General features: G+C 52.2%; 10 protein-coding genes across 10 annotated transcripts; 6 read left to right on the forward strand and 4 right to left on the reverse strand.

Annotated features, from left to right (window-relative positions):
* Positions 1-158: 158 nt before the first annotated feature.
* CHGG_00471 (uncharacterized protein) lies at positions 159-510 on the forward strand (the record flags this gene model as incomplete). Its single annotated transcript, XM_001219691.1, has 2 exons — positions 159-170; positions 268-510. 2 exons carry the CDS (start codon positions 159-161, stop codon positions 508-510), a joined length of 255 nt encoding a protein of 84 aa, XP_001219692.1.
* A 1,938-nt stretch (positions 511-2,448) lies between these two features.
* CHGG_00472 (uncharacterized protein) lies at positions 2,449-6,118 on the forward strand (the record flags this gene model as incomplete). Its single annotated transcript, XM_001219692.1, has 4 exons — positions 2,449-3,735; positions 3,818-4,816; positions 4,905-5,717; positions 6,107-6,118. 4 exons carry the CDS (start codon positions 2,449-2,451, stop codon positions 6,116-6,118), a joined length of 3,111 nt encoding a protein of 1,036 aa, XP_001219693.1.
* A 193-nt stretch (positions 6,119-6,311) lies between these two features.
* Positions 6,312-7,716, forward strand: CHGG_00473 (uncharacterized protein; the record flags this gene model as incomplete). Its single annotated transcript, XM_001219693.1, has 2 exons — positions 6,312-6,827; positions 6,922-7,716. The coding sequence occupies 2 exons, from the start codon at positions 6,312-6,314 to the stop codon at positions 7,714-7,716; spliced, it is 1,311 nt and encodes a 436-aa protein (XP_001219694.1).
* A 3,151-nt stretch (positions 7,717-10,867) lies between these two features.
* CHGG_00474 (uncharacterized protein) lies at positions 10,868-12,426 on the forward strand (the record flags this gene model as incomplete). The annotated part of the gene is made up of 2 exons (XM_001219694.1): positions 10,868-11,279; positions 12,125-12,426. The coding sequence occupies 2 exons, from the start codon at positions 10,868-10,870 to the stop codon at positions 12,424-12,426; spliced, it is 714 nt and encodes a 237-aa protein (XP_001219695.1).
* Positions 12,427-13,204: 778 nt separating this feature from the next.
* Positions 13,205-15,045, reverse strand: CHGG_00475 (uncharacterized protein; the record flags this gene model as incomplete). The annotated part of the gene is made up of 3 exons (XM_001219695.1): positions 13,205-14,300; positions 14,393-14,406; positions 14,833-15,045. The coding sequence occupies 3 exons, from the start codon at positions 15,043-15,045 to the stop codon at positions 13,205-13,207; spliced, it is 1,323 nt and encodes a 440-aa protein (XP_001219696.1).
* Positions 15,046-15,869: 824 nt separating this feature from the next.
* On the reverse strand, positions 15,870-16,370 carry CHGG_00476 (uncharacterized protein; the record flags this gene model as incomplete). Its single annotated transcript, XM_001219696.1, has 1 exon — positions 15,870-16,370. The coding sequence occupies one exon, from the start codon at positions 16,368-16,370 to the stop codon at positions 15,870-15,872; it is 501 nt and encodes a 166-aa protein (XP_001219697.1).
* A 534-nt stretch (positions 16,371-16,904) lies between these two features.
* CHGG_00477 (uncharacterized protein) lies at positions 16,905-17,327 on the forward strand (the record flags this gene model as incomplete). Its single annotated transcript, XM_001219697.1, has 1 exon — positions 16,905-17,327. The coding sequence occupies one exon, from the start codon at positions 16,905-16,907 to the stop codon at positions 17,325-17,327; it is 423 nt and encodes a 140-aa protein (XP_001219698.1).
* Positions 17,328-18,193: 866 nt separating this feature from the next.
* CHGG_00478 (uncharacterized protein) lies at positions 18,194-19,153 on the forward strand (the record flags this gene model as incomplete). Its single annotated transcript, XM_001219698.1, has 1 exon — positions 18,194-19,153. One exon carries the CDS (start codon positions 18,194-18,196, stop codon positions 19,151-19,153), a length of 960 nt encoding a protein of 319 aa, XP_001219699.1.
* A 1,136-nt stretch (positions 19,154-20,289) lies between these two features.
* Positions 20,290-20,935, reverse strand: CHGG_00479 (uncharacterized protein; the record flags this gene model as incomplete). The annotated part of the gene is made up of 2 exons (XM_001219699.1): positions 20,290-20,468; positions 20,710-20,935. The coding sequence occupies 2 exons, from the start codon at positions 20,933-20,935 to the stop codon at positions 20,290-20,292; spliced, it is 405 nt and encodes a 134-aa protein (XP_001219700.1).
* A 1,186-nt stretch (positions 20,936-22,121) lies between these two features.
* On the reverse strand, positions 22,122-23,147 carry CHGG_00480 (uncharacterized protein; the record flags this gene model as incomplete). Its single annotated transcript, XM_001219700.1, has 2 exons — positions 22,122-22,450; positions 22,526-23,147. The coding sequence occupies 2 exons, from the start codon at positions 23,145-23,147 to the stop codon at positions 22,122-22,124; spliced, it is 951 nt and encodes a 316-aa protein (XP_001219701.1).
* Positions 23,148-23,521: the final 374 nt, after the last annotated feature.

Consider the following 23,521-nt stretch of genomic DNA (forward strand, 5'->3'; position numbering starts at 1 on the left):
ACTCCGTGTATTTAGGCCCGGGAGGACTTACCCTGAGAAGGCGATCATCTAGGATAAGCGGAACACCGCGTTAGTGGACTCGCCTTAATGTTGGGGAATGGCTGTTGCCCTTACGTTGATATGCCGCTCATGAAGTACCCGCCTATCCGCGTGTGATCATGCACAAGTCAGTAAACATTTGTTGTCGACATGTAGTAGCTCATTTCATGTAAGGACCATACCAAAGACTGTCGCTACGGAACTCGCGCTTATCCTCGGGAACCATAGGCTCGTCAAAGCCGTGGAGCGTGGTCTCGCCGTCGGGCTGTGGGCTTTGATGGCCTACATGGTGATATACTTGATGGGGTTATGGGCCTCATGGTTTTTCATAAGTCCATGTGCGACGACGAGAGTTTGGGTACTATTGGCAGTATCGTTAGGCAGAATCTTAGTGCTGGAAAGGACATCCGCCTTGAACGCGGTCAAGAGTTGGTTCTACCAGCAGTGGGGCGTAGGGCAAGCCCGGGTTGAGCGGCGGCCGTCAGGTGCAGATATTATGTATATTGGAGCAGATATATTATTCTAGCACTGTATTTAGACTAGCCCGCAGGACTGTCTCACCCTCAATCTAGCTGCGGTGCGTCATGATCGTGTACAAATAAAAATAATAGCTAATCAGACGCCGAGGTCCCCCTGCACAGTTTGCCAGCCACACGGGACGTGATTGATTGCCGTATTCAGCTCGGTTCCCCGCCCTTGGTATCCTGCCCGCAGCCACTGCTGCCACTGCTGCCACCCTCCTTGGCTGGTTGCTCATGCGTCGACCTGTGCTTGTGTGTTACTAGAGGAGGGATGGGTCGGCTGAACGATGGCCCATTCTTACCACACTCGTACTTCTCTCAGGCGAAGAGCAACCGAAGTTGGGTTTCTTGGTAGACGAAACGCTGGCAGTGGGTGGATTGATGGGGCGAGTGCTCATAGTTTGCGTACAAGGGGGTGCAAGCAAGGCGACCGCTTGTCCTACTGCTGGGAAACGATACAGTACGGAAGCCCCTACCAAAAGTCTTTGCTGACCGCTTTCCAAATCTTACTAGTTCTGCTTGGGCCAGAAAAAGGCCCATAACCACTAACAGTTTAATGGGCGGTGAGCAAAGACTTTTGGTAGGGACATCTGTACATACGCAGGCACCCTCCTTAGATGGGTCTATAACTTAGAGGTAGGTACCTAAGGCACCTACCAATCTACCTTGGCACCATCAGGTACACGCATGTACATTTAGTCGCCGCCGACCCAGATATCAACGCACTGGCGCAGCAGAGGGTTGAGCCAACCTTTTCCACTCAAGCCCGAGGCAGGACACAGTTAAGCTGGCGGGGACAAGGCCGACCATGTGTGGTAACCGATGCGCATGTGCGTCCCCCTTCATCTCGAGATATTGCGTAAATAGCCAAGATGCTCCTCGCTTGCCAAACACCAAGAAAACGGGAAAGCTGCGCAAAGTGGAACAACATAATTATTGGTTGTTGCCAGGCCGTCCCACACAAAATGTGACCCTGCGGTCTTTCCTGTTCGATAAATGTTCCTTGCAAGCTCGGGCTCGTTGCCCAACCTCACCACTTGGTGTAACGTGATTATGAGCAAAAGCTTGGTTCAAGGCTTCGAGATACCCGACAATGTCTGTCGACCATTGGCGCCGGCCATCTGCAACCCATAATGCTACCGCACCTGCACGCAACCACGCGGCGCTGGGAGGCATTGGCTTCCCAGGACCCGCAGGGCCCAGCCACTGATCGGAACATCAAAAGCCAGTGTGTACGAAGTACTTGCGTCTAGAAGCGGTATCGTCGCGCATGGTGTCTTGTTGCACACCGCGAGCCAAGGCAGCAATTCAGCCACCTCGGCCAGTGACCAAACCGGAGCGGCTGAGAGACGGCGGAGCAATTTTCCCAGACGACGGGTTAGGCCATGTCACTGGCTCTAATACCAGTCCCGATAAACAAGCGAAAAGGGTAGTTGAGAGGGATGGAGAGGTGGGAGTTCCGAGGGGTGCAAGCTGCACGACCCGGTGGCCTACCGTAGATTGGCCGCCTCCAAGCACGCACACGACCACATTCCCACAACAAAACACATTCCGGCAGTTCAGGTCCCTGCTCACTGAACGCCCCTTTGTCATCGTGCCTATACGGTTCTACCGCTATTGTCCCCTGGTAGCTCGACGAACCTCGTCGCCCCACCAAGAATCGGCACGCGCCACCGTATGGAATCCCAACTCTACGGAGAGAGCCAGATATCCCCTCAAAAAAAGTTAAGAAGGGGACGCGAGAGGCTGGCGGACGCCGAGCCCGTGGGCTTCTCCCTGGCGGCGCCCCGCACCCCCGCACCACCAGCGAGACGGCACTGCCAACAGGTATCTCTTACCACTGGACGGCGAGATCGCGGGGGCGCCGCCCCGAATGATGCCGCACACCATGGCCGCGGCGGCACCATCCTCGTTGTTCTTACGCCTAGTCAACACCTGGCGACTCCTTGCCCTCCGGAGCGATGTTGATGATATCGTACTGGAACTGCTCGGCCGCTTCTCGCTCGAGAAGATATACGCAGGTGCCGGCGACCGGGACGCCTACCAGCACCTGGTTATCGGCTTGCTCGCCCAGCTCAAGGCCATCTTTGACCTCCAGCGCTTAACTATCCCACCAGACACCACCCATATTGGATGGTACCTCGGCTTTCTCGTTAGTTGGGAGATCGGGCTACGGTCCGTCGAGCTCGTTCTCCAGATCGTAGCCGAGGGTCGCGAGTGTCTCTGGGAACATCGGCAACTCCGCGACAGGCACCTGGCCGAGTTTCTTCTCTCCGCCCTCCGCGTCCTAGCCCTTCACCCAAAAGCCCCGGCGAATAAGCGCACAAGGGATCGACGTGAACGTTTCGCGCGTATCCACGGAACCTTGGAGCAAGTTTTTGACAGCTACCCGGGCCCCAAGTCATTCCTGCTTGAGGTGTGCAAAGAGGTGACTAACCAGCTTCACATCGACCCCGACGCCCTCGCTCTGCCGCCGAGGTTTCGGTCGCAACTTCCCACCTTGACATCGGAACTGGTACGGATCAACCTCATATCCCCCACCATTTCCCACCTTTGGCTGGTCGATGACGACGTTGAGCTAACATCTGCCCAGTATCCCCTCCCGCCTTGTTTACAACCCGCTTCAGTCTCCGAGCTGGCACCCGCGAATGGGCTTGGAAACTGGCTGTCCCAATTCCTGGCTCTGCGTGACGTGTCGCAGTTCGTGATCGCTGCGTCGATTCAATATGCGGCAAATGGAGGGACGCGGGATGTGCGCTTACAGGCGTCGTCTGCTAGGTCCCGGAACGCGATTTTGACCGCCCTCGACAACTTGCGCACACCCCCTCACCTATCCAGGGTGGACATGGTCGCAGAGTTTAGCACCCCCTTCCGCATCGTTCTCCCCGATACCCTTGACCTTTCTCGTCGCGAAGTTTCTGGGTTTCGCGTAGATGAGTGCGAATTGGACGCCTTGGACAGCCTGGGTACAAAGCTTAAGGAACGCCAGATAATCCATCGCGTCAGCGACAGGGAAATGGTGCATAATGTCTCACAGATCGTCCGAAATATTCTGCTACAAGACGACCCCGGCGGTTCCTTCGCTCCCACACGGCCTGGGCTTTACGTCGTGAACTGTCCTGGGTGCCATCTTACAGGAGCGTCCCAACTTAAATTCTTGGGCATTCAACTCCCGGTACGCTTTTTTTCCCGTGCCCTATACACCACTAGTACATGCGCGTTTGTTGCTGACGTACATATTCACTTTCTTTTTCCAGTCGGACCCCATGAACGCTGCTGAGATTTGCCTTCCATCAAAAACAAGATGCGTAACCTGTGGAGAGATCACCACGCTCGCCCGCGAGGTGCCGGCGGTGCGGCAAACTTGGGAATTAGTAGAATCCCTTCGGCCGGATGCCGACACCATTAATGTGGAACGGCACTTGCCAACGCAGTTTCAACTAGGGCCTCCAAAACAACTGGAAATAAGTGGCCTATACACTCCCGGCTATGGCAACAACGTGATAAACGACTCAGCCAACAGGCCGCGCCAGCTTGAGCTACCTGCCCCGCCCCGCCCTGTAGAGCCTGGACCACCGAGTCTGGTCGTAGGCGATCCAGGCAGCCCCGGCTACCCAGGCCCCATGTCTCCCGAGTCCTCGATCACCTATCAGCCGCCTAGGCATCTTCGGAGTGAGCCATCGCGCCCCGACGTATCAGGGAACCAAAGCAAAAAGGATTTTGAAGAGACGAACCATACTTTCGCGCACCTGGATGCCAGTTTCTTGACGTACCCACCGCCCTTCTCCCGAGATTCACCGGCCTTTCGCAGGCAGGTGGGGGCAGACGAAGCGCCTTCGATTACCACCCCTCGGACAGTTCCCTTGGTCACATCGGTCGAGAAGGGAAAATCTAGGTGGAAGTTAAAATTCACTGGGTCAAAGAAAGTCCCCCCGGTGGGGACCTCTGGAGACTCGAGTTCGCTCTCGTCGACGGCGTTAGAGGCCCAGAAGCTAGAGGAGATCTCTCTCTCCGGTTTGCTTAGCACACAGAAGGGTCATATCAGAGGGAAGCACTCGAAAAACATCAATGTTCATCTTTCCCACAGCTCGGCACTCGCTCTATTTTGGACGCAGCTCCTAATACACGTGTGGGATGTCGGCACGTCGCCGCCGACCATGGTGCGGGCGATCTTGCCGGAAAGCACTTGCATCCTCGCAGCCGTAGCAAGGATGCGTCTGGCTTACATCATTGGTACCAGGGACCAGAGGCTCACGGTACGGTGTTTATACCTATATTTTTCCTCGGCCTTCCCTGTCGCGAGTTTCTTGCTCTTTGTGTGGTGGACTAACATGCACCCTGTAGCTGCGGATCGTGAGCCTAGCCCAGCCAACAGAGCCTGTAGTCGAGTACCGAATACCATCGTCTCTTTGGTGCAGGAGCATTGCGATTGATAGGCAAGAGAATTATGTGGTAGTTGGATTTGAAAACGCGACCGTTCGCTTCTTTAACGCAAGGAGCGTCGATCAGCCCCGGGAGGACCGACTGCACACGCCCCTCCATCAGGATTGCCGCAGTTGCCCGTCCGTGGACACCCTGGCGTTTTCCAATGATGGCTTGGTACTCCTCGCAAGCACCCGAAACCCCAAGACCGGCTTAATACAGACGTACTCATGGCGTTTTCCATTCCACGTCTTCCAAGAGCTCACCACGTGCCGATACTCAGTCCCACTTCATGAGTCAGAAGACAACGGTGTGTCCTCAGCATCATTTCGGCCCGGGCTTGACGGCGAGGAGAACTTAGTCTGCATCACCACATGGACTCAGTCTGGCACCCCTGTGTTGATCCAGCCGCAGGATGGATATAGAAGCGAAATTCGAACGGATATTTCTGGCCGACACAGCAAGCTCGGAAACCGCGTACAGTGCGCTGCTTTCTCACCATCGGGCAAAGAGCTAGTGATGGTTAACGACAAAGGCCACGTGTTCCAGGTTTCTAACCTCAACTCCAACCCAATGGACGTCCGCCGTATCGCATCCTCTAGAGAGCTGACTACCAAGTCTGAGTCATTCGCCATGTCATTTATGAGTCTCTCGGACGAGGAACACATCGTGCTTGCGTGGGCAGACTCCTCGAGGGCTATTGGATGGATAAGGAAGATACCTGCGGTGTCTAGGGTACGTTATACATCGCCTAGCTTTGTTCTCCATGTACTCCAAGTTGCTGACGAGCCATTCCGAAGAACCTGTTTGGGGTAGTAGATCCTCCAGGGCTAGTTTGTGAGACAGCTCCCAGTTTCGTGAATGCCAGGGAGCACGCCGAATACCAAAGGTTGCCGATTGAGCTGGCAGCGAATGAGAGGGCATTAGTAGTTCCAAGTAATGGGGTTAAGAGTTCGAGAAAATCTCCAGAAACACGAGGGTAGGTACGAAGAAGAGAGAATAATGAGAGTACTACGGAAGATAAATAGATGATAAGAAGAACACTATGTAGTTTTATACTAGTGGTATGATAATAGTAAGAGTGATAGATAATTAATAATAAGTTATGTATGTAACATTTATAGTTTTACTTATAGAAATTAAGGGAGGCTAGGAGTATATAATATACATTTAGGCCTAGAGTGTAGTACTATTATATAAAAATAACTACATATCTATTAACGTAATCTATCACCTTTCCGGCCACGTCACCTTTCCGGCCACTTTCCAGCCCCGCACCCCACCACGTCCACTTTGGATGCACCTTACCATGCCATCGTACCTGGCAAAATGCCAAAGCCTCTGCAGCACGAAGAGCGGATCCAATTAGCACTGGAGGCCTTACGTTCAGGCGAAACCCAAAGCATTCGCAAAGCTGCGGCTGCATTTTATGTACCAAGGGCGACTCTCCAAGAACGCGTCAAAGGTGGTGCTACGCGTCAACAAGCACAAGTCAAGAACCGAAAGCTACACCCAACTGAAGAAGCAGCCTTGATTAAATGGATCGAGTCACTGGACGACCGTGGTATGTCGCCAACGATCAGCTACATTCGACAAATGGCCGATCTTCTTCTCCGCGAGCGTGGAAACTTGATGTTGCTCGACGCGTCTATCGCAACTACTCCGGTCCCTGCAATGACTGTTGGCGAGAACTGGGTTCATCGGCTTCTTGATCGGCATCCCCATTTGAAGACGAAGTATTCAAGAAAGTATGGCTATCAGCGAGCCTTATGCAAAGACCCAGAGAAGATTTCAGCGTGGTTTGCACGGGTGCAAAAGAAGATCAACGAGTACGGAGTCCTCGACGTGGATATCTACAACTTATGACGAGACCGGCTTCCAGATGGGTGTTGCAAGTACATCTAAAGTGGTTACTCGGTCTGACTGACGGAACCGACAGGTTGTTATTCAGCCAGGGAACCGAGAGTGGACGACAGTCATTGAATGCATCAACGCAACTGGTTGGGCACTTGATCCATTGATTATCTTCGAAGGAAAAGTCCACATTTCGTCATGGTACGACATCTCAGCACTGCCAAAGACGTGGCGGATTGGAGTCGGCGATAACGGCTGGACAACCGATGAGCTTACCTTTGCGTGGCTTCGAGAAGCCTTCGAGCCACAGACACGAAACCGGACTGTTGGTCGATATCGGCTTCTTATCCTCGATGGTCATGCAAGTCATTCGACGCCTGAATTCGACAAATTCTGTACTGAACATCGGATCCTTACAGAGTGTATGCCTCCGCACTCGTCGCACTGCCTCCAGCCCCTTGACGCTAGCTGTTTTGCTGTGCTGAAGCGGACGTACGGCGACCTCGTCAAAGAGATGATAGCACTCGGGGTTTATCACATCCACAAACCAAGGTTCCTCGAACTGTTTCTTGAAGCTCAGAAAAAGACGTTCAGCACAAGAAACATCGCAAGTGGCTTTAGGGCTACAGGGCTCGTGCCTCTCGATCCAACTCAGGTTCTTTGTCGGCTACAAACCAGGATACGGACACCGAGTCCCCCTCCTACCCCTACCCAACCGCCAAGTCTGCCTCTCAAAACGCCAGTAAACATCGTCGAACTTAGATGGCAATGCACAACGCTGCTCTTGTGCAGGAAGAGAACTGGCGACTTCGAGCTGAAAATGGTCGACAAAAAAGAAAGCGGGCACGCCGAGCTTTCATTCAGGCAGGAGGGACTATGACGATTGGAGAAGGGATGACACACATTGAGGCCTCCCAGAATGCTCTTCAGAAGGGCCAAAGAAGCCAGGAAGCTCGTCGAGAGGTCGAAGGAGAGGTGGGGCCATCGGACACGACTGCGCCAAAGGCACGAAAGCGTGCGCAGCCGAAGTGTAGTGTTTGTGGCTCACTCAATGGAGCACAACGCCAGAAAATGCCCTTGTAAATAAGGACTCGAATTATGTAGAATGCATTCCGAATAGACTCTCTTTTGCGTTGTGAGGTGCGTCCGAAGTCGACGTGGTGGGGTGCGGGGCTGGAAAGTGGCCGGGAAGGTGATAGATTACGTTATATGCTTAGTTTTGTAATATATAATGAATCCCCCGTTGACTAGAAGATGGGAGAGAACTGGAATTCGGACACGACGGGACTTTTACTTTGTGCTATACGGCATCAATCCCACGACTGCACGGCTCGCGAGGAGAGTCCTCGACTGGCTGATTGTGACGGCAGCTGCCGTCGGAGTGCACTGTGGCTCCACTTGGTTGGGCACGTGACCACACGCGCTGGCATTTAACTCCTGTATCGCGAGAGCTCTTCCAGCTTCTCTTCCTTTTCTCCCCATCTTGCAATTAGCAGAAATAGAGTCTCATCGGCAGTGCCCTCGCGCCTCGCCCAAATGTCCCTCGTCTCTCACACTGATGGACTCGGGGAAGCTGCCGATGTACAACTTAGCCAGGAGGATCGAGCTGGAAGCGGCGGCCTGAAGCGCCCCCGTTCGGAGGCCAGGAGGCCTCCTCTCTTTGTATACGCAGACTCACCAGAACGCATCGTTCCTTGATTATTGGTATGGGTTTTTCACCCGGCCCAGGAGGGCACGGTTTTCCTGTACACTAAATAGCTGAGGGCCCGGCACGCCCTAGGGCATAGCGGAGTATGAATAATAATATTATACTATAACTAGTATATAGACATTAGCGAGCGGCCAAGACGTGGGGCCCGAGCCTTGCACGGGCCCGAGAGCTGTACACCAAGTGCATTCACAGTGCTATAGTCTACGGAGCCTCTAGCTACCACCAGCCAACAGCTCCAGGGGGGACCAAGAAGCCAAAAGGGATCGCAAAGGTTCTGTCGAAAGCTCAGAACAGGAGCCTCCGCATAGTGGTTGGAGCTTATAAATCGGTCCCTATTAGGTGCCTAGAGACGGAGGCTTGGGTGCCACCACTGGACCTCTACCTCAACAAACGGCTTGCCGACTTCGAAGACCGGCTACGCAAGGAGACCCTACAACCAGGGGCGGGACCAGAAGCCCCAAAGACTATTCCGTACCCCGGGGCACTTGATCACAGAGGCTTGCAACAGAGTCTACCGCAGGGTTAGAAAGAAGAAGAAGGGCCGAGGACAGAAGCCCCGTCATGGCCCGCATGCCCCAACACCCACCGAGCAAGCCACTATTATAGTGGGCCGGTGGGCTAGCCAGAGGTGGAAGACAGGAGAAAAGAGAGGCAAGAAGTTGAAAACCGACGAAGTGATGGAACTAGCATGGCAAGCCTGGTGGGAGCAACAGAGACCAAGGCAAGAGGGGGTTGGTAGAAGGATGGCCGATGAAGACCCCCCAGCTCTCCTTTTCACGAAAAAGGCCCTACAGAGGTACGAGGGCCTTACGAAGGCCCAGAGTACCCTCCTTTCCCAGGCCCGTATAGGGGATATAGGCCTTAAGGACTACCTATTCAGGGTTAAGGACCCGGAGGTCCGTACCTTCTACTGCGGGTGCGGGGAAGGCAGGGAGACAGTGGAGCACTTGGTGGTTTGGTGCCCTGACCCAACGTTACAGAGACCGTGGGAACACCGGGAGATTCGGTCACATGGGGACTGACTTACAAACCGTACTACGGGGAGTAGGTGCCCGGAGCGTTAGGCTTGTTAAGAAGCTCCTGGGCTGGCTGATGGACTCTGGCCGGCTACTGGAGTACAGTCTAGCCAGAAGGCTAGAGCTAGAAACAGTGGATGGAGAGGGCTAGAGAGTCCGGAGGCCGGCAAAGGGCCTCTTTTCTTTTCGTAGTCAGATGGATTCATACATTGTAGTCGCGAAGGGGTAGGCAGAGGTTTTTGTCCGGCCCATAGGGTACGGTTTCCTTTGTAAATAGCTGTAGAAGGACCGGCGCGCCCCAGGGCATATCGGTGTAGGAAATAATAATAATAATAATTCTATTAGTTCTTAGTTAGTTCTTATAAGTAAATAATAATATTTCTAGTAAGCGCTTCTAGATATGCACCCACCTCCCGGTCAGGCCACCAACCGATCAATTTTTTTCCCCACCCCTGATTCGGCACCCTCTCTATTCCAAACCACCCAGTTCCACCAAAACAAGCTCAAATTCAGCTCCATTACTCTTATTCAAATTGTCTCTTCCATGGCTCCAGAAGATAACATCCAGCAGGCAATCCAAGCCGTCAGGGATGGCCAATCCATCCGCAAAGCTAGCGAGGCATGGGGAGTTTCCTTTTCTACCCTCCGGGACCGAGTCGTCGCCAACGCCTAACCGAAGGGACAGTACAAAGCACAGGTGATGCAGAAGCTCAGCCCTGGTCAAGAAAAACACTTGGCCGACTGGGTTCTTGCCCAGGAAGCTCTAGGGCTTCCGGTGAAGCATCGACAAATCGAGGTCTGTGCTAACCGTATCCTCCGTGCCTCTGGATCTGACCAGATTATCGGTAAACACTGGCTTCAGAAGTTCATCGGAAGATACCCAGTTTTAAAGACGAAGAAAGATAGACGTATGGATATCAAACGGTTGGATGCAGCTAGTACTGATGTTATCAAGGCCTGGTTCCATCTCCTCGCGATCCCAGTCAGACCCGCAAGGCCGTTGGAATATGGATGAAACAGGGATAATGGAAGGTCTGGGAATCAACGGCTTATGCGTTGGATCATCGGAGACGAAGGAAGCGTTGTCGAAACACCCCGAATCCCGGATCTGGACAACCATTATAGAGTGCATCTCAGCAACCCGAAAAGCTCTCCCAGCGTTAGTCATCTTCAAGGGGAAAGACATCCAACAACAGTGGTTCCCTGATAACGACCAAGACCTTGATCCATTACGCAACTGGCGGTTTTCGACGAGTCAGAATGGCTGGACATCTAATGATAATGCCCTCGAGTGGCTGACAAAGATGTTTTGTCCGACGACGGCGACATCGAAGAAGAGGCTCCTTATTGTTGATGGCCACGGTAGCCACGAGACTGACGACTTCATGTGGACCTGTTTTTCCAACAATATCTACCTCCTCTTCTTACCTGGACATGCCTCCCACGTTCTACAGCCCCTCAACCTGTCGGTTTTCTCTCTGTTGAAGACCACTTACCGCCGTGGTATCAACGACCTCACTGTGATGACAGACTGTGCCCCCATTGGCAAGAGGCTCTTCTTACGGCGTTATGCGCAAGCCAAGAACGATGCCATCAAAGAAAGGAATATCCGAAGTGGCTGGAAGGCATCAGGATTGTGGCCAGTCAACCTAGACAAACCTCTGATGAGCCGTCTACTGTTGAACCCAACCAGCCAGTCAGTCAGTCAGCCAGTCAGTCAGTCAGCCAGTCAGTCAGTCGTCGGCTAATCAAGACTCCAAACCGCAGCCAGGAGGTCCACAGATTGATATCAACAAATGTCCGTCTACGACGACTGCAAACAATAGACCCAGTGGCTAGGAGTCTTTTCAAAAAGGTGGGCAAAAGCCTTGACAATACAGCCATCAAGGTAGCTAGTCAAGAACAGAAGATCCGGGCACTGGAAGCTGAGGTAGATAGACTAAGGCCGAGAAAAAGGAAGAAAGTCAGGATGGATCCCAACACCCGGTTTGCCCAGATTGAACAGATCATGCAGGCTAAAAAAGCACTTGCGAAGCAGCTAGAACTCTCAGAGAAAGTAGATGGATATGTATTTGAAGATATCTGGCTGGAATGGTCAATTTTCGACCCTCCTGTAGATACTGAAAATGGGGAGGCAGATGGGGAAATTTGATCGGTTGGTGGCCTGACCGGGAGGTGGGTGCACGGACTTAACAACAGGCCGATTCCGTCGGTCAGATCGAGTGACCACTTTAGACGTGCTTGCAACACCCATCTGGAAACCAGTTTCGTCAAAGTTGTAGAAGAAAGTTTTTATTACTACTAGGTATAGAAGGTAGGTAGTTTTTGAAATAGAAACTCCCTTACTTTGGATCTTCTTTAAGGATACATTCCATACTCCTTACCTGCTGTTTTCTCTTTCTAGTTATTATATATAGCCTCTTTCTTTTTTTAGTTCCCTTTCGATTTTTTTTAAGCTTTTACCTATAAAGTCCAATTTTATAATAGTTAACTAGTAAATTAGGCTTTCGCTTAGTTACCTAGGAGTAAGTTTAAAAATAATTATACCCTTTATTTTCTAGAATCTAACGTAATCTATTACCTTTCCGGTCACTTCCCTGCCCCACACCCCACCACGTCGACTTCGGACTCGCTCCACTACGCCATTGTGCCCGGCAAAATGCCAAAGCCTCTACAGCACGAAGATAAGATCCAATTAGCACTCGAGGCCTTACGTTCAGGCCAAATCAAAAGCATTCGCAAGGCTGCAGCCGCATTTGACGTACCGAATAGGATTTTACAAGAACGCGTCAAGGGGGTGCTACACGTCAACAAGCGCAAGTCAAGAGTCGAAAGCTACTCCCGACCGAAGAATCTGCCCTGATTCAATGGATCGAATTATTGGACGACCGTGGGATGTCGCCAACGATCGGTTATATCCGACAGATGGCCGACCTTCTTCTCCGCGAGCGTGGAGGCTTCACTTTACTCGACGCGTCTCTTACATCCACCCCAGTCCCGGCAATGACTGTCGGCGAGAACTGGGTCCAGCGGCTTCTTCATCGGCATCCCCATCTGAACACACAAAGTATTCTAGGAAGTATGCCTATCAACGAATACGGTGTTCTTGACAACGAATTGGTTTCTAATTCTTTCTATAACCCTTCTATAATAATATGTAAAACTAGAGTATAATCCAATCTAATAAACCGTAGTAAATAGTAAAATAAAGAAGAAGGTACAAGAAATATTAAATAGCTATGTTAAATTAAGTCAAAAGCTAATAAGTCATAAAATACAGCTATACCCATAGGAAGAAACTATAGATATAGATAGAAAATATCTATAAAAACGGTTACCTAAATCCTCTTCTCCCTCTTCTCCTCTCTCCTTTAATGCTTTAAAGGCTTTTTTTAATTAGGGAGAAAGATCTCTTACCTTTACCTATATTACAATAAGATCTCTATGTCTAAATAATTTATTATTATTATTATTTCCTACACCGATATGCCCTGGGGCGCGCCGGTCCTTCTACTGCTATTTACAAAGGAAACCGTACCGTATAGGCCGGATAAAAACCTCTGTCTACCACTTTGAGACAACAATCTATGAATCCGTCATACTGCAAAAGAAAGGAGGCCCTTTGCCGGCCTCCGGGCCCTCTAGCCCTCCCCATCCACTGTTTCTAGCTCCAGCCTTCTGGCCAGCCTATACTCCAGTAGCCGGCCAGAGTCCATCAGCCAGCCAAGGACCTTCCTAACAAATCTTCTGCTCCGGGCACCTACTCCCCGTAATACGGTTTGTAGGTCCCGATGTGACCGAATCTCTCTGCCGTCCCACGGCCTTTGTAACGGCGGGTCGGGGCACCAAACCACCAAGTGCTCCACCGTCTCCCTGCCTCTCCCGCACTCGCAATAGGGGGTGCGGACCTCCGGGACTTTCACCCTGAACAGGTAGTCCCGGAGGCCTATATCCCCGATACGGGCCTGGGAAAGGAGGGAGCTCTGCGCCTTTGTAAGACCTTCGTGTCTCATCAGAGCTTTGTCGGTAAACAAGAGGGCTGGGGGGTCTTCGTCGGCTATCCTCCTGTTTAATACCCTCTGTCGAGTAGTACTTTGTTGACCAGCTCTCTGTTGTTCCCACCGGGCCTGCCAGGCCAGTTCAACCACCTCCTTGGTATTCGACCCCCTATCCTTCCCCCCGATCTTCCATTTGTAGTTAACCCACTGGGCCACTACACTAGCGGCTAGTTCAGTGGGCGTGGGACTCTGCGGGCCCTGACGGGGCCCCCGGCCTCGGGTTTTCCTCCTCTTGTTGAACCTTCGGTAGACCTTATTGCAGGCCTCAGTGATTAGATGCCCCGTGGTTATTCTCTCAGCCTCCGGCCCAGTCCCTGATTGTAGGGCCTGCTTCTGTAGCCGGCCCTCGAAGTCAGCCAGCCGCTTGTTGAGATATAAGTCTAGCGGTGGCACCCAGGCCTCTGTTTCTAGGCACCGAATAGGAGCTGACTTGTATGCCCCTACTACTATTCGAAGGCTCCTGTTCTGAGCTTTTGACAAGACCTTTGCAGGCCCCTTCGGCCCTGTAGCTCTTGGAGCTGTTGGTTGGTGGAAGCTGGAGGCTCCGTAAGCTATGGCACTGCGGATGCACTTTACGTAGACCTCCCGAGCCCTGGATAGGCTCGGGCCCCACGTCTTTGCTGCAATCCTCGATAAGGCGAAATCTTGGGTTTTGAGTTTCCGTTCCGCAGCTTGTTGTCTAAATAATTTATAAAGGTATTATAGCTTATTAAAAAAACAAGTAGTAACCTCCTAGTTAGAGGAAATAGTTAAGGTTATTATAAGAAGTACCCGATATCCTTAGCCTTTAGATTATCTGTTAAGCCTAGACTTTGAGAAATAATTTATAAGGATTATAATATTAAGGATTTTACTCTAGTCCCTATAAGGAACAACCCTAAATTAGTGGAAGCTCGAGACTTAATAATAGATACTCTTCTTTTAGTAACTAGAAGGAAGGATCAATTATATCCCTCCTATAAGTAACCTATAAGTTTTAATTATATCTTGTAACGGGATACAATACTTTAATATAGTAGAAGCTAATATTATTATTATTATTTCTCTTATCATGCTAGGTACTAATTATTATTATTATTATTCATACTCCGCTATGCCCTAGGGCGTGCCGGACCCTCTGCTATTTTAGTGTACAGGAAAACCGTGCGCTCCCAGGCCGGGTGAAAAACCCGTACCAACAATCAAGGAGCGATGCGTTTTAGTGAGCCTACATATACAAAGAAAGGAGGCCTCCTGGCCTCCGAACGGGGGCGCTTCAGGCCGCCGTTTCCAGCTCGAGCCTCCTGGCTAAGCTGTACATCGGCAGCTTCCCCGTGTCCATCAGCCAGTCGAGAATCCTCCTCGCGAGCCGTGCAGTCGTGGGATTGATACCGTGTAGAACAGAGTAAAAGTCCCGTCGTGTCCGAATTCCAGTCCTCTCCCATCTTCGAGCCAACGGTGGGGCCAAACACCACACTACTAGGTGTTCGGCAGTCTCTCGTCCCTCGCCACACTCGCAGGCAGGCGTCAGAACCTCCGGGACTCCCCGTGTGAACAAGAAGTCCCGTAGGCCTATTGCTCCCGTCCGGGTTTGAATCAGCAGTGAGCTCTTCGCCTTGTTGAGACCGTCATGCCTCCTTAGGATTTCGTTCCGAAATAGCGTCTCCCGCTGATGGTCAAAGTCGTCCGCCGGCCTGGTAATTGCTCTGCCGTCCCGTTCCTTTAACCACCTCGCTCTCCAGGCCTCTTCTACTACCCTGTCCGTATCGACGATTCCCCCCGTCCAGCGCATGACCGTTCCCGCGGCTCTCTCCACCGCCGTAGGCCCTTGAGGTCCCAAGGTTCGCGGTCGGCCCCTGTTGCCCTTCCTTGAGCTAGTCTCTGCTGTATCTTGCGGCAGGCGGTGAGGACAACGCTCGCCGCCGTCTTCTTGCCGCCTTGACCGTCGTCCAGATCGGGTCGTTGGAGTCGGTTTTCGAAATCGGCAAGCCGTTTGTTTAGGTACAAGTCCAATGGTGGGACCCACGTCTCTGTCTCGAGGTTACGGATTGGGGTAGACTTAAAGGCTCCCGCCCTAGGTACTAATCACATGCGGCCCCTCAGCGATTAACTTGGTAGGAAAAACCATGCCTAAGCTGGATGAAAACCTCCGCACCTCCGCCGCTACCCCGTAGATCCATCTCCTCGAAAGGGCTCACCCACCTTCCGAGGTCAAAGTAACGAAATAGATAAAATGAGTTGTAACCTCTGTTCCATCGATACCCTTCTGCTACTCCGCTTCGGCCCCGCCGCGGGCCTCCTCGTTGTTCTCATTTTTCAGCTCTACCGCCAGCCGGAACTCGTTTAGCCTCCCCAGCCCAAGTACCCACCCCACCACTATGGCAGCCTTCTCCACGTCATCGAGCCACTCCAGTAGCTCTGCGCCGTCGTCTGGCCAGGGCTGAGGTTTATCTGCGGCTCCGTTGCATTCGAGTACGAGGTGTTTGAATGTCTCGCGCGCCATACCGCAGCGGCATACCGGCGTTACCACCTCGGGGACCCTCCTAGTAAAGAGGAACCCTCGAAGCCCAATCTTCCCGGTCCTCGCTTGCACTAGGAGGGTACTCTTCGCCTTCGATAGCTCCCAGGCTGGGTCCCTCGACCGGTGTCGGTTCATGATAGAGGCGTCGAACCGCGCGGTCGCATCGGCCGGTTCGAGGGCCCGCCCCGGGTTCCTAGCGACCACCCTAGCTACCTCACTCTCCCATCTTCCAATCCACTCCCTTCTCATTTCCTCCTCCATCCACCTCTCAAGCTGTTTCTTGTGGTTTGGTACTGGGCCGGTAGACACTAGCTCTAGCTCCTCCAGTAGAAGCTAATAGATCTAACTAGTTTAGAACTATCTTTACAACTTTGACGAGATTGGGTTTCTGATGGGCGTCATCTCGACTATACTGGTTGTTACGGGCTCTGAACGGCGTGGCAGACGGAAGACAAGGCAGCCAGGAAACCGCAAATGGTCAACTGTGATCCAGGGTATCAATGCCCGAGGCTGGGCAATCCCACCATTCATCATCGTCGAGGGCAGCTACCACCTCTCTTCTTGGTACGAGAACAGCCGATTGCCTAAGGGCCGGATGATTTTTTTACGTCCGCAAATGGTTGGAATACCAATGAGCTTGGTCTGGATTGGATTAAGCACTTCGACAAGCACACCAAAGCTCGAACAACTGGGGTTTATCGCCTCCTCATCCTCGACGGCCATGGCAGCCACCACTCGCCTGACTTCGAGCTCTACTGCAAGAACAACATCATCACCCTCTGCATGCCTCCCCATTCATCCCACAAGCTCCAGCCAGCCGATGTTGGGTGTTTCAGCCCGCTGAAGGCGGCATACGGCAAGCAGATCGAGGAGATGATGCGGGCAAGCATAACCCACATTACTAAGGAGGACTTCTTTCCTGCATTCCTCGCAGCTCACCAGGCAACGATGACGTACGACAACATTCGGGGAGGCTTTCGAGGTGCTGGGCTTGTTCCTTTTTATCCCGAGGAGGTGATCTCCCAGCTCGACATCCGTCTTAAGACGCCAACACCCCCGAACTCACGGCCAGGCAGTGCCTACGCGTGGGTTTCCAAGACGCCGAACAACCCAATCGAAGCCTCTTCGCAGACCACCCTTATCAAGACCTGGATTGCCCAGCATCAAAATAGCTCTCCAACGTCGCTTTTAGCTGCAGTTGATTAGTTTGCAAAGGGCACGTCGAAGATAATGCATAAGATGGCGTTGATGCAAGCGGAGATACGGGACTTACGAGCGGCGAATGAGGCACTAAGCAAGCGCCGGAGGGCAAAAGAAAAGCGGCTACGGCAAGGAGGATCGCTTACTGTGCAGGGTAGACAGGATTTGCAAGCCCAGAAAGATGTTGAGATGCAGATAAGGGAGGAAACACAGGCGGGGAGTGGTCGGAAGCCGAGAACTGAGACACGCGCGCGGCGTTGTGGTAGATGTGGCGGGCCTGGCCATAATGCCCGCACCTGTCAAGGAGTTACGGAACTGCCTGGGGAAGACGATTCCGAGTAGTATCAATGATTTAGGTTCGTTTTGAGAATATTATCTTGGATTTTGTTGTGGAGGTAACGATTTTTGTGACATTCGCATGTCTGTGACATTCACTTATCATACACGTTAATGCTTTTTGCTATTAAAGGAAGCATTCTCAGTAAATATTATTATTTCCTACACCGATATGCCCTGGGGCGCGCCGATCCTTCTACTGCTCATTCTCAGTAAATAGTAGATACATAAAATTGGTATTATGACTTTTTATATACTTTACTAACTTACCACTAATACTATATATTTCTATTTCTAGTCCCTATTTTAATAACTTAAAACTATGGTAGATTCTATAGCTAGAAGAAGAGATCTAGGATAAAGTTATAACCTAACAGTTCTAGGTAGTACTTTATTCTTTAATATAGGAGAAGTAGATAAACTTTAGGTTATATCTAACGTAATCCACCATTGACCCGCGCACCCCATTGACCCGGGCACTTTTCTATTGCAACACGACCTCCAAAGGCAAATGCTCCATCACACCACAAAACACCATGTCCGTCCAAACCCAAGAAGCTAGAATCATCCTTGCCATTGAGGCTATCCGTACGACCAGAAATATGTCTCGCCGACGTGCAGCCGGGATCTACAACGTCCCTGAAACAACCCTCCGCGACAGGATGAACGGAATCACCCCGAAAGCCGACAGCTACCACGGCCGTTCGAATTTGACGAAGATCGAAGAGGAGGTGATTGTTCAATATGTACTTGACCGAGATTCGCGTGGGCTTTTGCCTAGGCCTGCAGACGTGATTGATATGGCCAATCTTCTACTTCAAAAACGCGATGCGCGACACGTCGGAAAGAACTGGACAAGCCGCTTGATTGCACGCCGCCCAGAGTTGGATACGCGTTTTAATCGCGTCTATGACTATCACAGAGGTCTCTGTAAAAATCCTGCAATTATTGAGCCATGGTTCCGACGGGTTGCCAGCATGCGTGCGAAATACGGCATCCTCGACTGCGACTTCTACAACTTCGACGAGACGGGCTTCATGATGGACATGATACGGCCAGGCATGGTGGTTACGCGCTCGGATCGGGTTGGTAAACTAAAGGCCATTCAGCCGGGCCATCGAGAATGGGCGACGGCAATTTGCATCATCGCTGGCGACGGGTACGTGGTGCCGCCTTTCTTGGTGGTGAAGGGCCGTTTCCACCTCGCCAGCTGGTACTCGGAACAGCAGATACTGGACGACTGGGCCGTCACAACAACAACCGACGGATGGACAGATAATAAGACTGGCCTGGAATGGCTGCAGCATTTTGATGAGCACACCAAACACCGTCGGAGGGGTGTATATCGGATGCTGGTGCTCAAGGGTCATGAGTGCCACGTCAATGCCGAATTCGAGGACTACTGCAAGGAGAACAACATTGTCACCATATTTGTCTGCCTCCGCATTCCTCGCATCTTACCCAGCCTCTCGATGTCGGGTGTTACAGCGTCTTGAAGAAGATAGATGTACGGTGGTGAAATAGAGCACTTCATCAAGGCCCGGATCACGCACATCACGAAGCCCGAGTTCTTCCTTGCGTTCAAAGCCGCCTTCCGCCGGACTTTCACCCAAGAAAACGTTCTCGGGGGTTTTCGAGGGTCTGGACTCGTCCCCTACGACCAGCAAGCTGTCCTTTCAAAGCTAGATGTCAGGTTGCGGACACCAACCACCCCTGGAACCCCCGATGGGCCACCAACAGCTTGGGTCTTCAAGACGCCCAAGACTACCAACGAAACCCTCTCGCAGTCTACTCTTGTCAAGACTCGGATTGCAAGACATCCATCGAGCTCTCCAACTCCGATTGTAGCTGCTGTTGGTTGGCTTTTGAAAGAAATGCAGGCAATTTCCCATCGGGCATCCTTTTAGAGGCCGAGGTATGGACATTACAAGAGGCCAACGACTTTCCAAGCGCCGGAGGGCCAAACGGACGCGTCTCCAAGATGGAGGGGCCATGAATGGAAGCCAGGCCAGGGATATAATGGCAAAGAAGGGCGTAGTTAACGAGGAAGGACGCGTCGAGGAGGAAAATGAAGGGTCGTCAAAGAGGCGTCGGGCGGGTTTGTGGCTCTGTAGCATCTGTTGTAAGGCTGGCCACAATGCAAGGACATGCCTATAGGCTGGAGAAATGGATAGTCCGTGCGATTCTGAGTAGTTTCAATTGATTGCATTGGTTTTCAATGGACCTCTGGCAGTTTGGAATGAAGATGTCTAGAAAAGTGGGCGGGTCAATGGTGGATCACGTTATCTATAACTAGTTAATACCTAATGTTACTTTAAATTAAATAATAGTTATACATAAAGTAATATTATCGATATTAAGGATATTAATATTAGAATATTCGAATATTTAGAAGGGTTTACTAAAGTATAGGATAAGACTATTATACAATACCTTAAATACTTAAAAGGTTAGGAATATATTATTATTATTATTATTATTCCTACACCGCTATGCCCTTGGGCTCGCCGGTCCAACTATCTAGCTAGTTGTACAGGAAAACCGTCCTGGTTTCCCAGTCGGACTAAAATCCTGTACCGATGTTACCTTGGCCCGTCTCTTCAGAATTCGTCGTGCTACGGTTGAAGGGAGCCTACCCAGCTCCCTGCATTCCGACATCCTGACCGTCCGCCTCCAAGCTATCCGCGGCCTCTGGAGTCGTAACCCCTAGGCCCCCAACACCGTCTCCTCGGCATCCGGTCAGATCCGTATCAACCTTCCTCGCAAAGGTCAGCTTTCCTTGCCTCGAACTCCTTGAAGCCTCCTCCTGGGCTATGAGAAAACCGGGGGGTTGGCCCCGTGGTCTCTTCCTTTTTCCCGCTTCTTGGAAGCCATCGTCGGCCTCCTCCAGGGTGGACGCACCCCGGAATGTGACGCTCCGCATCCTCGGTAGTAGTCTCTCTTCCTGCTGTTGTGTTTGTTGCTGCAAAGCAAGCTCAAAGGTTCGAGACCGGAAATGGTATGCCTCCCTCGCCGCACCCCGGGCCTTCACTGCTTCCGGGCACCACCGTACCCAGGCCGGGTGCTTCCCTGAGCAGCACGGACAAAAGTATGGAATCTCGTTGCCGTGGGTTGGGCATTGGGCTTCCCCCGCCCTCCCGTCTCCCCCATGGGCCGCTGTGCCGCAGCGCGGGCACAGCGCAGACTTCTTGCAGAACCATTGGGTGTGACCCCATTTCCAGCACCTGTAACACTGGGTAGCCTGTAGCGTAAGACCAGTACGGCTCGTAGTTGACCATCTGGGCCCGCCAAACCACTCCCTCCTCGCAGGCCCTCTTCGATTGGATTTATAGAGCCGTCGCTGACCCGGAGATCTCCACAAGAGATCGTCCAGGCGGTCAACGGGTTTCCGAGAGGAAGGGCGCAGTGGCAGCACGCAAGCTCCCTAGCGGGGACGTTATCGTCACTTTTCAAGATGCTGAAGCGAAAGAATGGCACGCGAAGAACGGAGGATGGATTGGAACGGCGTTTGGAGAGGCGGCGAAAGAGGCAAAGCGGACATTTGCGGTTTTGGTGAAAGGGATGTTGAAGAGAGACTTGAGGGACGTCACAGAAGCGGCATTCGGCAAGCAGCTGGGGCTGCAGCCGGTGGGACGAGTCAAGTTCCGAATTCCAACGATCGAGGGAGTCACGAGAGCGACGGCACTGGTTACTATGACCAGTCAGGAAGTTCCCTCACCAGTATTTCCTTGTTGAGCCGCCCCGGTATGATTTTCTTCGGGAGCTCCCCTTCCCCAGCCACCACTGCAGCCCACGACCGGGCTACCGTTGTTGCTGGTGCAGGAGCTTGCTTTTTTCTCTGATCCTGCAGTTCCCTCCGGGCCTCTTGCAACTCCTTCTGGACCTCCTGCATCTCCTTCCGGACTTCCTGCACCTGTTTTCTCACTTCCTCCATGGCCCTCCCTGTCCCTTGTCCGACACCGTCCACCACGGCGTCCACGATGCTTTCTTGAATCCTCGTAAGGTCGATTCCCTCGCTTCCCGTCTCTGGTGCCTGTCCGCTTTCCAGTCTACGCAGCCTCCGCAGCCGTGCCATGATCTTGTCCGCCACTACTTGGGAGACCGCCTCGTTTGGTTCCTTGGCCAAGTGAACTATTGTCCCTGCAAGTACCTCGTCTGATTTGTCGTGGATGGATGGATGGATTTTATTTCGCCCGGAGGCACTGGGCCTATAGGGCCTTAGCACGCTAATTACATCCGGATCAAATCGTTTTGCCTTTAACTCGTATAAGCCCCCTACTTCTTCCCTCTTTCTCGCTGCACCATTTACCTCTTGCCTTGGTTGTTGTTAGCAGATCAGCTTGGAGGCTACTTTCTCCAAGTGTTCAGCGTCCTATCTTCAGCAGCTAAAGCGGGACCTGCTGGTTAAGGCTCGTGGTGTTGAGTGTCGGCTTTTTCTACTGTGACTGGCCTAGACTCGCCTCCTCATTCAGCTCCAGCCTTCCTGTTGCCATTGCGTATTTGATCGTCGCCCGGACTGCCTTTATATCTGGTGACCAATGCCTTGTATCCGATGGCGCTTTCCCTCCCAGATAGAACGAGAGGCTTCCTCGTCTTGCCATTGTGCATTGCAGCATGTCTTCCCTTAGAGCTGTCCATCTCACGCATCGGAAAAGAAAGTGTTCCACCGATTCCCTCGCTTGTCCACAGGCACAAAGGTCTGACTCGACCGCCCCAATCCTGCTCAAAAAACCGTTCAGTCTCGCCATTCCGGTTCGGAGCTGCGCCAATACGCAGGCCTCCCTTCGCTTCAGCTTGTCATAGAGATGGCGCGTGTGCTTACCTGGTAGTGCTGCGTCCATGGCCTTTGAGAACTTGCCCACACCTACAGGTAGAAATCTTGTCGCCCGTTGTCTTTCCATTCCCAGCCTCATCGCGGTAGACTTGGCCTGGGGCATTTGGGAGTCGGGTGTGCGTCCTTGCCGCTCTCTGGGCTGCTGCCTTGGCATCTGACCCCAGCGCGAAGTCAATCTCCGCTGGTATCCACAGAAAGTTGACCGAGTTCCCTCTTTGTCGGTGCAGCCTAGCCAAGTCGTAGATTTGCCGTATGATGCTTTGGCCGGATTGCTGCCGCGGCTGTCCAACTGCTGCCAGCGCTGACTGGTTCCTAGTGATCACGGTGATGTGCCTGTGGCAGATGCTAGCTGGTAACTTCTCCAGGGCCATTGCGATGGCTGCTAGCTCTGCTGTATATGGGTTCTGCTCTTCCCTTGTCCCAAGAACAACAGCATAGTTTGTCACAGTCTCGCTAGTCCTGTTGAAGAGAGTATCCCGTGCAAGGCCGCCCATGCCAGCAATGCCCTTCTTTACGGATGAGCTGGTTGCGATCACGATTCCCGAAATTTTGTTGACCATCTCGGCCGCCTTCCCTCGATCGGCTTCGAGCGTCGGTCGTAGGCGAGGTACCCAGGGCGGGACGGCGTATTCCTGGATGTAGAGGGTTAGGGCCATTGTAAATGTCATCTTCCATCTCTTCGTCGCTGTCCGTTGTGATCGGTTGAGCTCCTTCGGTAGGTGGGGCAGGCTCCCCCCGTGCAGCATTTTTCGCAGTCCCGGGCGCGATCTTGCCCTTTCCTTTGCGAGCCATCGCGATGAGGCGCGGCAGATCCCGCAACGGGGACACTGCCGTCGGCGGTTAGAGCTTTCCAAGCTCGATCGAATGATGGTAGTTTCAGGCGTTTTGTTGCTTCTTTCGTGCTTTCCTTTCCATTGAAATATCTTCGTTTGTTCTTTGTTTTAAATAGCTAAAAATAGTAAGGGTTTTCCTAGGTAATATGATATCTTAACCCCTTTATTTAATACTAGAGAGAGACCGATATAAATAA

The sequence above is a fragment of the Chaetomium globosum genome, genomic scaffold (assembly GCF_000143365.1).
Source record: "Chaetomium globosum CBS 148.51 scaffold_1 genomic scaffold, whole genome shotgun sequence".
NCBI classification, from domain to species: domain Eukaryota; kingdom Fungi; phylum Ascomycota; class Sordariomycetes; order Sordariales; family Chaetomiaceae; genus Chaetomium; species Chaetomium globosum.